We start from the raw sequence: 14899 nt of genomic DNA on the forward strand, positions 1-14899 counted from the left end.
TTGATTCATTTGTTGCTTTATTCTGTCTACACAGAACTTAGCAATAAGCACATATTAAAAATACTAATGCTACTGCCCTTCAAATGTGTAGGACTTCCATTCCTATAGTCTCCAGCTGACATTGTTGAGACCCTGGATATTATGGGGACCAGAATCCAAGATATCTGGAGAGTGACTGGCTTTTTATCAGAGTGATTAATAAAACAGAAATAATGAAATGTTGGAGCAAAGCACATTGACCGTTGCCTTTTTCAGCTGCTCTGATATGAATATAAATGCATATAGTAGCCAAAGTGGTGAAACATAAAGGACAAAACACTACAGCATTATTTTTCTAGATAAGAAATGTCAGTTGTTACCCTCCAGATCACTCTACATGGTGTTAAAATGCCAAATCTATATATTCAGAAATTTTGTCGGTAATATTGTTTGATCAGGCAGCAATACTGCATTAACTGAGAAATCAGGAGGGCTGTCATAAAACTGTTTGAATATGTTGTTTGATGCTTTAAAAATTGTCTCCTGTTTCTTTCTGCTTTTACACGGGGCTCATGCTAATCTCACATCCAGATTATGAATCAAATCTATTGTATCCATTTAGCTTTATAATAATATTATGCAGTAATATATTTTAAATCTGACTCTGAAACCTCTTTAACACTGTATGCTTTATTTTCCTTTATATGTGCACGCAGAAAAAGGATCGCTAGATGTAAAAGATGTTCCTATATTTTTTAAATGTTTTGTAGAAAACAGTTTTGGCAAATTAAGCTTCTCATAGTTACATGACACATACTAACCACATACTGAAATCCCTCATTCAGGCAAATATATACCTCCTACTCTTTGTCCTGGTTTCTTTCCTATGTAACGCTCAGCTGATTGCTAATATTTTTCCCAATATGTACCTGCCTCCCTCCCACACACAACCATAATAAATAAATGTTGGGGTTTTAATCTTAAAGGAAAAACAGTAGAGTGCTGATACACTCAAATTCAGAATATGATTTCTTCAAGAGTTTCCAACTAGACTCTAAGTGAATGTAATGATTCATCTCTAAAGAACTGCATCATCTGTTTTTGTAAACCACTGACATTACTAACATAATTAGTAGACTATAGAAAATTAGAAATGCTCCTCAATATTAGGTCTTCATTAACACATTTCAAAACAAAATTACCTTAATGCAAATTCATGCTTGATGTATACAGCTTTCATATTTTTTAAGACGTGTGAAATGCATGTGCTAATTGCTGTCCATTTTAAAAGATTAGGATAATTAAGTGCTGAAAGGATATCGATCCAATCTTGCTCATTGTCACGTGGTACAAATGTTTAATTACAACAGACAATCCATAATCAAAATGATTTGGTTGCTTATTTTTGAAATTTACATATATTTTAAAATGCTATTTCATGAGAGGCTAGATTCACAGCATATATGGGAACTTAAATTTGAAATATGATGTTTTGAAATTGCACTTCTAGAGGCCAAACTTGGCGTTTCTTAATATTTCTAGAACAGACCGAGAGCTTTCATAATCTAGTCAGATGAATCTGAAACATTAGGTTATTAGTTAAAGGGCAATTTAGCCAAAGTTTCAAAAATCTAGTTAATTTCAGGCATTGTAGGAAGAGAGCCATGTTCAGGCTAAACCATAAAATGTCATTATTAGCTAACCCCACCCCATTAGCTCAATAAAATTAAAGTTACAAAATTGTTTCAATAAAGCTATTTCAGTTTTCTCATCCTTAAGGGGAGTTCAGAAGCTCTATTATAACAACAGTGCTATAATACAAGGAGAAAGTTCCATAATGGAACCAGCAATATAATAAGACATACCCTGAAAGATCTATTGCTAGATTTATAATACATAATAACATATTCAGTATTTATGCAGTACATTTTAACATTTAGAACACTTTATCCAGTTAGCAATATGTTTAAGAGCCCTGTGCAACACTCCTATATTAATTTCATATGGATTGGTCCTGCTTAAGTGAAATTTGAATTGCAAACTTTCCAGTATATGCTCTGTATTAGCATACACTTTATCAATTCTCTAAGTGCTCTTGATACAGATTATGTATTGGGACTGCAACTCTGAGAAATCTAGAAGTTGCAGTTGAAACATAACTATAAGATGCCAAATTAAAGGATACTACATTACTAAATGTAGTGGTAGACTACTACCATTGTCTAGAAACAGTTTAATCATTCCAGACAAGGGAAAGAGTTCAGATTATGAAAAAGAGGAACAGTCAATGCATGTTTGGACTTTGTTCATTTTAATAATTTTTGTGCCATCTCTTACCTATCATTCAACCTCCACAGCCCTAGGAAGTGATAGCTGCATATGTTAACAGTCTAATAACGTGAATGAATAGAGCCAATAACACTGTTACACACAGCATGAGCAAAGGTATACGGACAGGCTTTCTTAAAGGGATAAATTTATGCTGAAGGATTTTAGATGAATAGCAGACACTTCTAAAATAATAATCACCTCCCTGATGCAAAGCTTTTGGTCCCACTTGTACTAATCAGCCATGAAATATTAATAGCAGATTAACCTCCGCATCTTTTTAAGTACACACACAGCATGTACTTGGAATACTTTACACTGCAAGTGTGCCTCTCCAATGAATGCCTGCTGAAAAGCCACTTACTTTCCGTTGTCTGACACTCCCAATTTCTTCTGATGAAAGAGAGGCATTACCATCACAGAAATAGGTATGAACTCACATAGCACTTCTTTTCAACACCACTTGTGCAAATTAGTGCCTACAGAATTACAGACAGAGAAAGAGACGGGGAGGGGGAAAAGGGCAAGACAATGCAAGTTGCTCATCTGAAACTGAAGTTATTCAGAAGTGTAGTATACATTGCAAGATCTGCCCAGAGAAACTTTATGGGGAGTTTGTAGAGCCTTAAGCAGTTTTCAAGTCAAGTCACAATAAATGCTGGCACCTTAAGGAAAGTTATGACTTCTACATATCTATGATTGTATAGCAAGTCACAGGTCTACAGGACATTTGCAGCAATAATAGAGCAACTTTTATCAATATTCTGCCGCCTGAAAAATTAGTATGCCAATCAGCCCTAAGTTGCTGTTAATATTAAATCGATACACTACTAAGCATAGTTTACTATGTAACAATTATTTGTGATTCCAATCTAAAAGACTCCCTTAAAATGTTAGTACAGGCAGTCCTCACTTAATGTACACTCATTCTGTGATGGTTCAAAGTTACAGCAGTGCTGAACCAGGGGAACTTACGATGGGTCCCTGTAGTTGCAGCCATTGCAGCATCCCTGCAGTCATGTGATTGCAATTCGGGCACTCAGCAATCGGGCTTGCAATTAAGATGTCACAGTGTCCCACGGTCACATGATCACCATTTGCAATCTTCAGTGCCAGCTTCCAACAGAGTAGAAGCTGGCAGGAGGTCAGCTTCAAATGGTGACATGACCGTGGGATGCTGTGACTATGCGGGACCCACCTAACAGCAACTGGGACTGCCAGAACTGCTGTCGTACATTGGCACAGTCATGTGACATCACGCCTTACACCCATGTTGCTTAGCAACAGAGTTCCCAGTCACAATTACCATCAATAAGTGAAGACTATTCATAAATTCAGTGTAGTATTAAGGTGTTGGACTCAGCCATCGAAGTTCACAAGGTGACTCTGGGCCATTCACAATATCTCAGTCCAAGCTATCTCACAGGTTTTTTGTGGTGGGGAAAAATTCATAGACAGAGTTCTATGGTCCTGGAGGAATGGTTGAATATACATCTAACAAATAAAGAGCTGGGCACTGCACAACCAGGAGGGACGTAGGTGGCAGCTCCAAACCATGCTAGGGAAATAAATCACCTTTGTGAACAACTGACACTGGACTCTCACAGCTCAAACAGCCCCTAGAGACTACCACTTGCAATCAGGGCTTTATCTTCTTTTCTTTCTCTTTACTTCCTACATTAGATGAACATGCATGACTTGCGTGGATCACAGAGATCACAATAAAAAATAATTACTCAGAAAAAAATGGTAATTTAGTGGATTCCAGTCTAAGCAGCAAACCAATACAACCTCCCCTCTGAAAATCATTTATACAGTGACATCACTGCATATGCTGACTTTAAAAGAACTGGCAAGCAGCAGACAAGTCTTTGTACCAATGACAGTACAATTAAGTCACCCTTCCCAAACTTGGTGCTAGCAATATTAAAAAAGAAGAAAAGGAACTGCTACAAATAGAGAGCAAAACAGTGTGATACAATACAGTGGACTCCTGTGAGAATGCAGACAGACAGCAATGAATTGCTCTGCTCAAACTTTTGCAAAACAAAAAAAGCGCACGTGCACACACGCACACATGAAATAAATCAGGGGGAAAAGGTGCCTATTTGGGAAAGTTGTGAAAAGTAAAGTGTATATCAATCACCATGCTTTAAAAATTAAAATTAGAAGAACTGTATATTAAACTACTTATATTAGGGAGTATTGCATACAAAACTACCTATATGAGGGAAGTCACAAACAATAATATTTATTTTATGCCTCTCTGTGTGTGATTACAAAAGGAACTGACAGAAAGGAACAACTTGTGAAACGTGTTACATTAGCTCAGGCTTGTTAAAGCTGACCTATACATAGCTACTTAATTTCTTCTAGATGTTCTGGATTCCAACTTCTAGAATTCCAAGCTAGTAAGGAAATTGTCATGTTGACTGGAAACTCTGGGAGTTTCATCTGCAGGGACAGGATATTCTAAATGGGCAATAGGAAAAATAGAGGGTGAAGGAAAAAGCCCTGGCAGAAAGATAGTGATGTACGTAAAGGCAGTTACATGGTCAGGATTCAGAAACAGCTCAGAATGAAGCCAACCTTTCTCAACCCTTAGTCCTCAGATAAGTTGCACCACAACTCCCATCATTCCATTCCATGCTGGTTGTGGATTACAGTATAGAAATCTAGTATTGCCTCAAGATTTGAAATCGGAAAAGACTGAGCTAACAGTACATTCTTTGCTCACACAAAAAAAGAATTTTAAATAGATTTGACGGGAATTTTAAGTTACTCACATTTTCAGGAAGGAACAGGAGAAAGTTTATTTTATTTATTGTTTCTGGCATATCAAATATATCAACAATGTTAACATAATTTAAAATAGCACAAACAACTAATATCAGATAAAGCAGTACCAAAATAATAATTAGAAAAACACAGAAAATGAAAAGGATCATTAGAAATATATTGATTATTAAAACTGTAGGATATAAAACAGAAAATGTGGTATTAAAAAACCTCACATAGTAAAATATGAAAGATTAAAATAATATTTTTATCATCAATACATAGGAGTAAAATACTGATAATTAACAAAGAGCTAGGCACACTTTTATAGGGATGGCATTCTCTAAGTGAAGGGACCACTCTTGAGGAGACCCATTCATTTGGTCACAGTTTCTAGAGGACTTGGACAAGATCGTTCCCTGAAATTCACTTCACATATATGAAGCAGAACAGAAAAACAGACAAAATTGTGAAAGCCGTATTGGGGAGATGAAGCTGGTAAAATTGGATGAGCAGAGGTTACAGCAGGATAGTGGGAAACATGAAGACAAAAAGAGAGCCAGGATTAAGGAATGCCTGATGTGCATTTGTGCAGAATATGGAAAAGAACAGGAAGCCATCAAACTGATTCAAGTCACGGAAGTAACCAATTATGGAAATAGCAGTTACAGATACTGTAGTGAAAGAACAAAGTATGATTAGGAAAGCCAGAGTGAAGATTGTAATATTTATTTATTTATTTTTGTTTTTATGCTCCTGCTTTTCTGTCAGTTTCAGCCAAGCTGACTTAGACTGACAAAAAAATATGAAATATAAAAAGCAGCATTAATATAATTAAAATCAAATAACAATTTTTTTAAAAAAAAGCTTTTTACAATTAAAAGTTTGGCAGAAGGGATTTTTTTTACCAAATTCCTAAATACGTGTAGAGTGGGGACCAAGTGCTTCTCCCTACTAAGAGCATTCCAGCCTGGGAGCCACACAGGACACAGCTCTTTTCCATATACCAGATAGTCACGCCTCTGGCAGCAGGGGGAACTTCAAGATGACCTGCCTTGTTGATCGGAATAGCCAAGCAGGTTCACAGTGGAAGAGGCAGCCTTGCAAATAATCAAGTCATTGAGGTCTTTATATGTCAATACCTTGAATTGTGGCCACTAACACAGCCAGTGCAAATCTTTTAATAGAGACATTGTGTAATCCCTGTATCTTTCAGTGGTCAGTAGCCAGTTAGCCACCTTTTTCACCAGTTGCAATTTTCACATATTTCTCAGGGTTAGTCCTACATACAATATATTGCAGTAGTGAAAGCAGGCTGTAGTCAAGGAGTGGATGACACTCCTATCCCCAACTGACTCAGGGAGGGTTGCAATTGGTGCACTAGCCATAACTATGCAAATGTGCTCCCCACCACAGTCACCATCTGCACATCCAGTGACAGTAGATCTAGCTGCATTTCCAAACTGTGTATCTGTTCCTTCTAAGGTAGTACATTTCCATCCAAAGCATTTTTCATCTCAACCCAGAGCCCAGCATTTTTCTCAATAAGAACAACTCCATTTTGTCTAGTAGTTTAGTTTAGTTTATTATTATTGATTAGCCATTAGGCCATATCAAGATACAGAGTATAAAACATATAAAACATAAGACATTATGAAGACCATATATTAAAACTAGGATAAGAGAAACAAATTAAAATTAAAATTAAAAGAAAGAAAAAATTGTATTTCTATAACCTACAATTTATTCTGATCAGATCCACATATGCAGATCTCAATTGTACTGTTTTGTTCAAATAAAGGGCCATATTATATGTAATGTTTGAATTCTGACCGCACACTAAATATGTTGTTTTAATATAAGGATCCCAATAGATCATTCGTCTAATGTGCGGTCCAAGATACTGATCCCTCTCTTTTTTATACAGTTGACATTCAAACCTACACAACCCAACTTGTGAATATGATAGTAAAATCGTATCATCAGTGTATAGCAAGGTGTTACAATATGTGTTTAACACCTTGGGCATATGTACTTCAGGGTCCTTCATTAGTCCTGGTAAGTCATTAATATATAGGCTAAATAACAATGGTGCAAGTATGCACCCTTGTTTTACCCCTTTACAAGTATCAATCCTTCTTGTCATGGCTCCATTAATCCCAAACCGCATTTTGTCTAGTAAACCAAGGAGTTCTGGTAGAGGAGAAAAGTGTGCTTTGATGCAATAGTGTCAGTCACTTGGACTGTATCTGTACTCCAGACTGGCCAGAGCTTCAACCATATTGCTGAGAATAGCCAAGATGAAGGAGAAGAAAAATGTGAACTGATGGAAGAGAAGGTGAACAGATATTTGCAACTAAGAATGGTATATGATTTGACAAGAGACCCACTATGAATAACAAAAGAAACAGGTAATCTCAAGAATGAAAAATGAAGCCAGTGCAGCTAATTCCAAGTTATGTTAAAGCAATTGAATGGGGGAGGTTGAGGAAGAAGACAAGTTGCTCTATCTTGGGCATGCTGAGAATCAATTGGAATTTTAGATTACTACACTTCTGCCTTTGTGAAGAGGCTACTCTATCACACTTAACAGTGAATGCATCCTTAGCTGGTAAAAAGCTGCTGTATAATTTCACATTCACCATCAGCAACCATATTCCATCCCTAAAAGAATCCCATCTCTTCAAATCCAGTTCTCATGAGAGTTCACCAAGCAATGCAGATAGTTCTTGAGAGATTTTAGGGCATAAAGAAAGGATGGTGGAGGGTAGGTCTGGTTACCACCTTAGCAGCCATGGGACATTGCTAACTCTGGCTATATTAAGCTGTAAATTAGCATGCTTAAGCAGTCAGAGTTATAGTTCTTGAATTTCCCAAACAATGGAAAACTTACTTCAAATGAGTGATCTAAATTGGTTTTTTAAATTAGTCTGCCCTGATGTAAGAGGTGCAATATAGGCTACTAATTTAAAATACTTTCCCCCCTTGAGCCAACCCTGTGTTCATTATCACATCAATGATCTATAGCCCAGAAGAAAACCGTATCAACATGCTGCCTCCCCAGCTTCTACAAGTAAAAAAAAGGTTTTCAGTGAAATGCTGACCCTGCACACAGAAGTGTGCTTTGTTACATAAATCTTGTGCACAACATTCTGTGGATCATGTGAAATGGCCCACAGTGGCTAAAAGAATATTTGTCTTCAATGAATTACGACTGTAATAAAACAAATCCTTCAGGAATACAGCCTTGAAATTCTTATCTATGTACTACTTTCCTCTTTCTAGCTTAATCACATTTTTAAATGTTACTTAGGTTTTGCACTTCCTGATGTATTTACATGGTTTATTTTTTTCCATGAAACTCCAACAAAATTCATGCAAAGTATATACTTATAAATATTCATTGAAACTTTAGTCTAGCACTTTATTATAGGCCTGGAATCCAGCTGTGCTTATATATTCTTATATACTTGCTGACTATAAAATAGTCAACATGTGGGTACATCTGAAAGAAATATGTTTCAGAGCAGCAGCCAATTCAAATTTAAATCTTGAAGCTATAGTAAAACATTTCCCGATAGTAATTTTACAGACACCTGTAAATATTTTAAGTACAAAATGAGCTGAAAATACTATTTTATTTAATTTGGATGCCTGAGTTTAAAGAGACAGTATAAGAGCAAAGGCTTTTGTCTGAAACGGCTGTTTGCTGTAACTTTTTCATTTTCTATTATCACAACAGACCATTACAAGTACAAATGGGTATAATTTTTATTGATTTTAGCTCAATATTAGAACTCAGGCTTTTGTTGCCAAGAAACTATATGGACGTATTCATGAAGTCACACCTGACTTGAAGGAGACCATCCTTTTTTTTATCCTTTTCTCCAAAAATGGATTCATTTATCCCATTTCATCTTTGTATTTTATGCAAGCCATAAGGCTTTTAAATGTCCAGCTTGTCAGATAGTAAAGCTAGATAGGCAGAAAAAAGCAGAAATTTCTATATTCAGTTAAGCTCCAGAATCTCCTTCACAGAGTAAGATTCTCTTGTCTGCCAATTCAGGTTATCATAAAAAAGAAGCTACATATATCTATCCACATACCCCGTGGAGCCCAGTTCTAAAATGCTATAAATTACAGCAGTAGTAAAGCCTAGCAAGATTTCAAGTATTTTCAATAAATAGTTTCAGCACCAAATATATTAATTTTGATTCAGCACATTTTTAAAAAAATCAAGTCAGTAGGAAAAACACTTAAAAATACATACCTGAAGTTCCAAACAATAACCATCAGAGTTGATAGAAGATGGCTTCTCTTTGTATTAGTTTTAAATCCCATCACTGGATTTGCACAGCAGATGCTTTCAATAATGCAAACTCTGACCAGATTTTAACATTTTAAACAATGACTTTTTGAGGAACATACTGTTATAGGAAGTATCCTATTTTAATTATAATCTGGTTTACAGGTGAAATTTAAAAAGTAATAAAAAATATACATGTTAAATATTAAGCCACATCCCTTCAGTTAGGCAAAATAAGCTAAACTTTATGTAAGTTTCGTGCTTTGAAGTTGAATGTTATAAACATAACACAGCAGTCACATAATTTCTGTTAACTGAATTATTCTGATTACACCAGACTGATGCTTTATCTTAACATATGCTCAACCCTAGCATGACTGAGTGGCTCTGGGTTTTAGGGGCCTCCAGGTTCTGGGGATTTTCCATTGTTAGTTTTGCACAATGTTGCACCCGCCTGAACAGAAGCTGTGCATAACTTCAAGGAACAGGCGGAAGGTGTGGCCAGGAGATCTTTTGCATAAGCTTCATGTTGTGCGCTAATTGCACTTGTTCCTAGACCACAAGGTTGTGCTCAAGTCACTCATACCTCCCTAATGGACTATTCCAATGCACTTTACATGGGGTTGCCCTTGAAGAGCATCCGGCAGCAGCAGGTCCAAAATGCAGTGGTGTGGGCAGTTATGTGCATTCCTCAATCAGCGAATATTATACCTCTGCTCCATGAGTTGCACTGGTTGCCAGTGTGTTTCCAGGTTCAATTCAAGGTGCTGGTAATGACCTATTAAGCCCTTCATGGCATGGGGCAGCTGATTTGAGGGATCACCTCTCCCCAATTGTGTCCACCTGTCCTGACAGGAGAGACATGCTACAGGTCCTGCCTATTTTAAAGAGTGCCATCTTGTGGGACCCATGAAGAGAGCCTTTTCTTTCATGGCATCCACTCTTTGGAACAACTCTCCACTCCAAATATTAGATTAGCCCCAACCCTGGTGGCCTTTTGAAGACCTGGCTGTAACACTGGGCATAGGGGCTGGAATATGTGACAGAACCCATAGGATGGTTGTATTGGCTGCTGATTTGTACTTATTGTGATATTATTATTGATATTTTGTGATATTATTATTGATATTTTATGTTTTTAACTGCTGTTTACTCTCCAGAATCATGAGGTTGAGATGGGCAGCCATATAAAAGTAAATAAATAAATACTCTAAAATACTCTATTTTAGAATACTCTAAAAATTAAATGTTCCAGTGTAAAAGGCTTGTGAGTTATACAGCCAAAGGTTCTGGACTGTTGTTCCAACTTATACAAAAATTCCATTTAATTTCAAATTTATTTATTTTTATTCATCAAATTTATATAGCCGCTCATCTCATGATGTGACTCTGGAGGGTGTACAATTGAAACAAAACAATTAAAAACTGAGCATTAAAGACAATTAAAACAAACAAAACTGTGGGAGAGTGTGTTCAAGGTCTCACATACAATATAGCCATTTCACAGGCTCCATATTTCCATGGGATCTCCAAGCCTGCTGACAAAACCATGTTTTAAGGGATTTCTGGAAAGACAATAGAATCACGGCCAATCTCACCTCAGGGGAGGGGTTGAAGTTCCAAAGGGCGGGTGCCATGGCAGAGAAGGCTTGCCTCCTGGATCCCATCAGATGGAACTCCTTAGTAGAAAGGACTTGCAACTTGCCCCTCCTGCCAGACCTGATTGGACATTTCATTATAATAACCAATACTATGCATTGGATGAATAAATAAACGAATGTATTATTAAGAAATGTATAAATTATGATATACCAATTTTTAAAGTGCAATCATTATCAAAAATCATCCTCTGTATAACAGCTTCTTATCTCCTTGAGGACAAGTTAATTTCTGTCTCTCAATAAAGTTCTTATTTTGGAATAAAGTTTAAAACTTTAGCCAGATCATGGTCTCTTCACCTTTAGCAACATCAACAACCAGTAAGAATTCTATCGAGTATAATTACAGGTAGTCCTCGTTTAGCAACTAGCTCATATAGTGACTGTTCACAGTTACGACAGTGATGAAAAAGTAACTTTGAGGCCAATCCTTGCATTTATGACCTTCGCAGGTCTGTAAGGCAAAAGAAAGCTGAAGTAAGAGCATAAGCACAGTCATGGTTTCATTTAGCGACTGCTTTGCTTAACAACTGAATTGCCGGTTGCAATTGTGGTGACTAAACAAGGACTACCTGTCATTAATAAGAGGTTGTAATATTATATTTTACTGATTCCGTGCTGTAATTTGGCTCAGAATGGATACTTATGGATTTTATGGCATTTTCATATTCATTTCCTTGTTATTTTTGTTTGTTTTTATTCTCTTAGATGTTTTGGATTTCGAAAAAAAAAAACATTCCCATTTATGGAAAAACCTATTTCAGCATTTATTTGTTTTTTTTTTAAAATATTCACCAGTGCTTAATATTACCTGATTTCCCAATACTATGCTATATGATGATCAACAGCACAGAGATATGTTAAAAAAAATAGTGAGGTTGATTAATCATAGAAGATTGCATTAATTACTGAATCAAAGCAAGACTTAATGTAGAACACCGGAAATAACGATCAAGGTTAATACCTATTCTGAAGAGAATTTACATAAATTAGGCTCTGCCACTGAACTGTGAAGCTCATTTTACCAATTTATGCTACGTGAGATCACAGAAACCCGAGATAAAAATGTATATTTATGACACACCATCTCTGCTCTTTCCACACATATTTATAGTATGTTATGTTCTCCTTTAATCAGAAGCATTTATGTTTTCCAAATGTAGACCTTAATTTTTGTCTTATCTTTCAATTTTCTTTACAATATTTGCTGAGACACCCTCCCACAGCTGAATTTTTTTTAAAAAGCCATTAAATGCAGCTGGGAAAATGAAGCCATGTTCATTTTAGGTGTTTTTCCCATTGTTTTCAACTATTCTTTCAACAGACTAGAAACAGACTCTGAGGCTTATTAGAGAGCTGATGAATTTTTACGAGACACCTGCCTTTTTGAAATATTAGGTGGCAAGAAAGATCACCAACAATATAGTGAAGCTAAACTAACATCATAAACAGCAAGCCCATAATAATCAACACTCAGCCTGGAAGTACACATTGTTCAAATGTATGAGATCAGAATAGAGCAGGTGCTAAGCTGGCAGGTGGCAGAAGGAAGCAAACTGCATTTTACCAGCTATGAAAAGAACTTCATTCAAGAGCTTTATTGGGACACAATAGGGGCAACTTCTATCTGGACGTTCATTTATAATGGACAGCAGAGAAACCAAGGGTTTGAGAACTATCTTCATCTCAACACTAGCCTTATTGCCCCCCCCCCACCCTTTGTTCTAAACTAAAGTAATCCTTGTTACCAAAACACAGATTGAAAATATCTAAGGGCAGCATCCCTTCTGTATTGCTAATGTGATCACCAATAAGCTGTCATATACCATGAGAATGCGACAGAATCACCCCTTCCCTGTTTTGCAGTAGCTGAGCATATAAATACTGACTGTTTGAATGTTTAGTTTTATGGCTTCTCACAATCCCACACATTTGGTCCCCTAGACTAGCAAATAAGAAAATATATGTGATCTGTCTGTCTATCTAGGAAGAAATGAATAGGGTATTTAAGCAGCATGTGATGGAAAGGGATGACAAACCAGATGTTTCATTTTAAGAGTGGTTACTTTGCTTATAAATATTATGTCACATACCCATCATTCTTAATTAATTAATTAACTCTGGATTTAAACTTCACTGCCTGAAATTGAGATCGGGTTAGCAAGGAATCTGAAATAGGCATGCTTGGATCTCAACATTGTCTTCAGTCACAAGTAATAGAGGAACCCAAACCCTACTGCTACAATTGTCATGCAACTGAAACCTTTGGCCTCAGTGTTAATTAATTAATTAGTCACCCAACCCCCAGCAACACTGGGCAGTTTTTATAAGCATTTGACCTTAGTTCCTATAAAGCTTAGCAGGAATTACTGAAGTTGTAATTTGGAGAGCACTGGGTTAAAGTTTTTCTTACCTTCAGCTTGAGCTGCAATGGTTAGATTAAAAAAACAAAACAAAACTAATTCTACATGGTCTGGAAAATACCTTCCCAGTATGGAAGCAATTATAATTTCCAATAGCCTCAGCCTTAAACCTGCATTGTTGCCTCACCCCCAAATAGGTTTGTTTTCCTCTAACAGCAATGCAGAAACTGGTAAAGAGTCAGTCAATGCTTATTTTGCTTGAAATGAATAAAGATAAAACTTAGGCTATTTTTGTTAGTTAATAATTCAACAAGAAAAGGTAGGACACAAGAATGCCCAAAGCAAGAAATATGCAGGCATTAACTTCCCAGATAAAGGCACATGAAATATACTGCCGACTAGAATTTTAGATTGATAAACCCTGAAGTCACCAAAACTAAATCTAGTATATATTACCCCTTCATTATTTATGTCAAGAATCAACCAAAACTTAGATAACATTTCAAATCACTTACTAAACTAAAAGAAGTAGTTACTCTAGTCTGAACCATGTACACAGAACCTATAATAAATATCCTAGAGAAGAGTCGATTGAAGAGTAAGATGAATCAGTTGAGAAGCTGAAACAGCATGACCTTTAAGAAATGTTAATTACAGAAGATACATCTGATTTTGTAAGAGTTACAGGGAAAATAGAACAAAAGTTTGGATTTTTTATTAAACAGGTGAACAGTTACAGAAACTCTGGGGTATAAGTCAACTTTTGCCATAAATTAGAAATATCTTTATTCTCCTTAGTCACAAAGTTATAATATATGTGGTCATAATTATTTAAATGAGATTTAAGTGGCCATAATACATGTAATCATGTGGTTTCCAATTACTCTAAACCCATTAATTTCATTACTTCCCAAACCACCAGACTTCAAAACTTCATTTTTGAAGGTCAGGCCTATCTGTTTCCATTAATTCCTGAAGATTCAAGCCCTGTGCCTTATCCCAAGGACAATGGGTAGGAAGAGAGGAGGTGCAGTGTTATAAGTATTCTGAATTTAATATGGATGTACCTGTTTGCAATCTGTTGGCTCTAAACTGAGGAGTTATTCATCTACTATAATTTTGCTTATAAAATTATTAACATAACAAAACAAACACAATATTGTGGTAACTCTGACTTCCAAAATATATTCATTCTAAGGAACTTTAGCTCTGCACAGAAGTCAGCACACTTCCACCACAACAAATCTACAAACTTTATTTTTCCTTGGAAGAATATGCTTGGGAGTTAACTAAGGTTGCACTTGATTAAAAGGTTCGAAGATGGAGCCATTTTGAACTGGCAACAGCTGCTATTATACACAGCAAAACATGCAAAAAAAAAAAAAAAGAATGGATAAATTTGAAGAGATGCTGGAGTGAGGGCTGAAATTGGCAAGGCGAGAAGCAAAGAGGTTGGGAATAGACAACACCAACAACCTATAGGTAGT

General features: G+C 36.2%; 1 protein-coding gene across 4 annotated transcripts in view; it reads right to left on the minus strand.

The window, feature by feature from the left end:
* ORC5 (origin recognition complex subunit 5) overlaps positions 1–14899 on the minus strand; it is an 88209-nt gene that overhangs the window by 16285 nt on the left and 57025 nt on the right. The window contains exon 15 of one of the 4 annotated variants that reach the window (XM_088134964.1): positions 2680–2786. The exons of the other annotated variants lie outside the window; for them this stretch is intronic. Coding sequence (XP_087991090.1) covers positions 2724–2786 — 63 coding nt within the window. The 3' untranslated portion in view covers positions 2680–2723. Of the gene's footprint in view, positions 1–2679; positions 2787–14899 lie in introns of those variants that run through there. 4 annotated transcript variants of the gene reach the window in all.

Source organism: Python bivittatus, unplaced genomic scaffold, assembly GCF_059951505.1.
Source record: "Python bivittatus isolate LINGU-HERP-01145 unplaced genomic scaffold, Pbiv_v1 ctg000120_np1212, whole genome shotgun sequence".
In the NCBI taxonomy this organism is placed as follows: Eukaryota; Metazoa; Chordata; class Lepidosauria; order Squamata; family Pythonidae; genus Python; species Python bivittatus.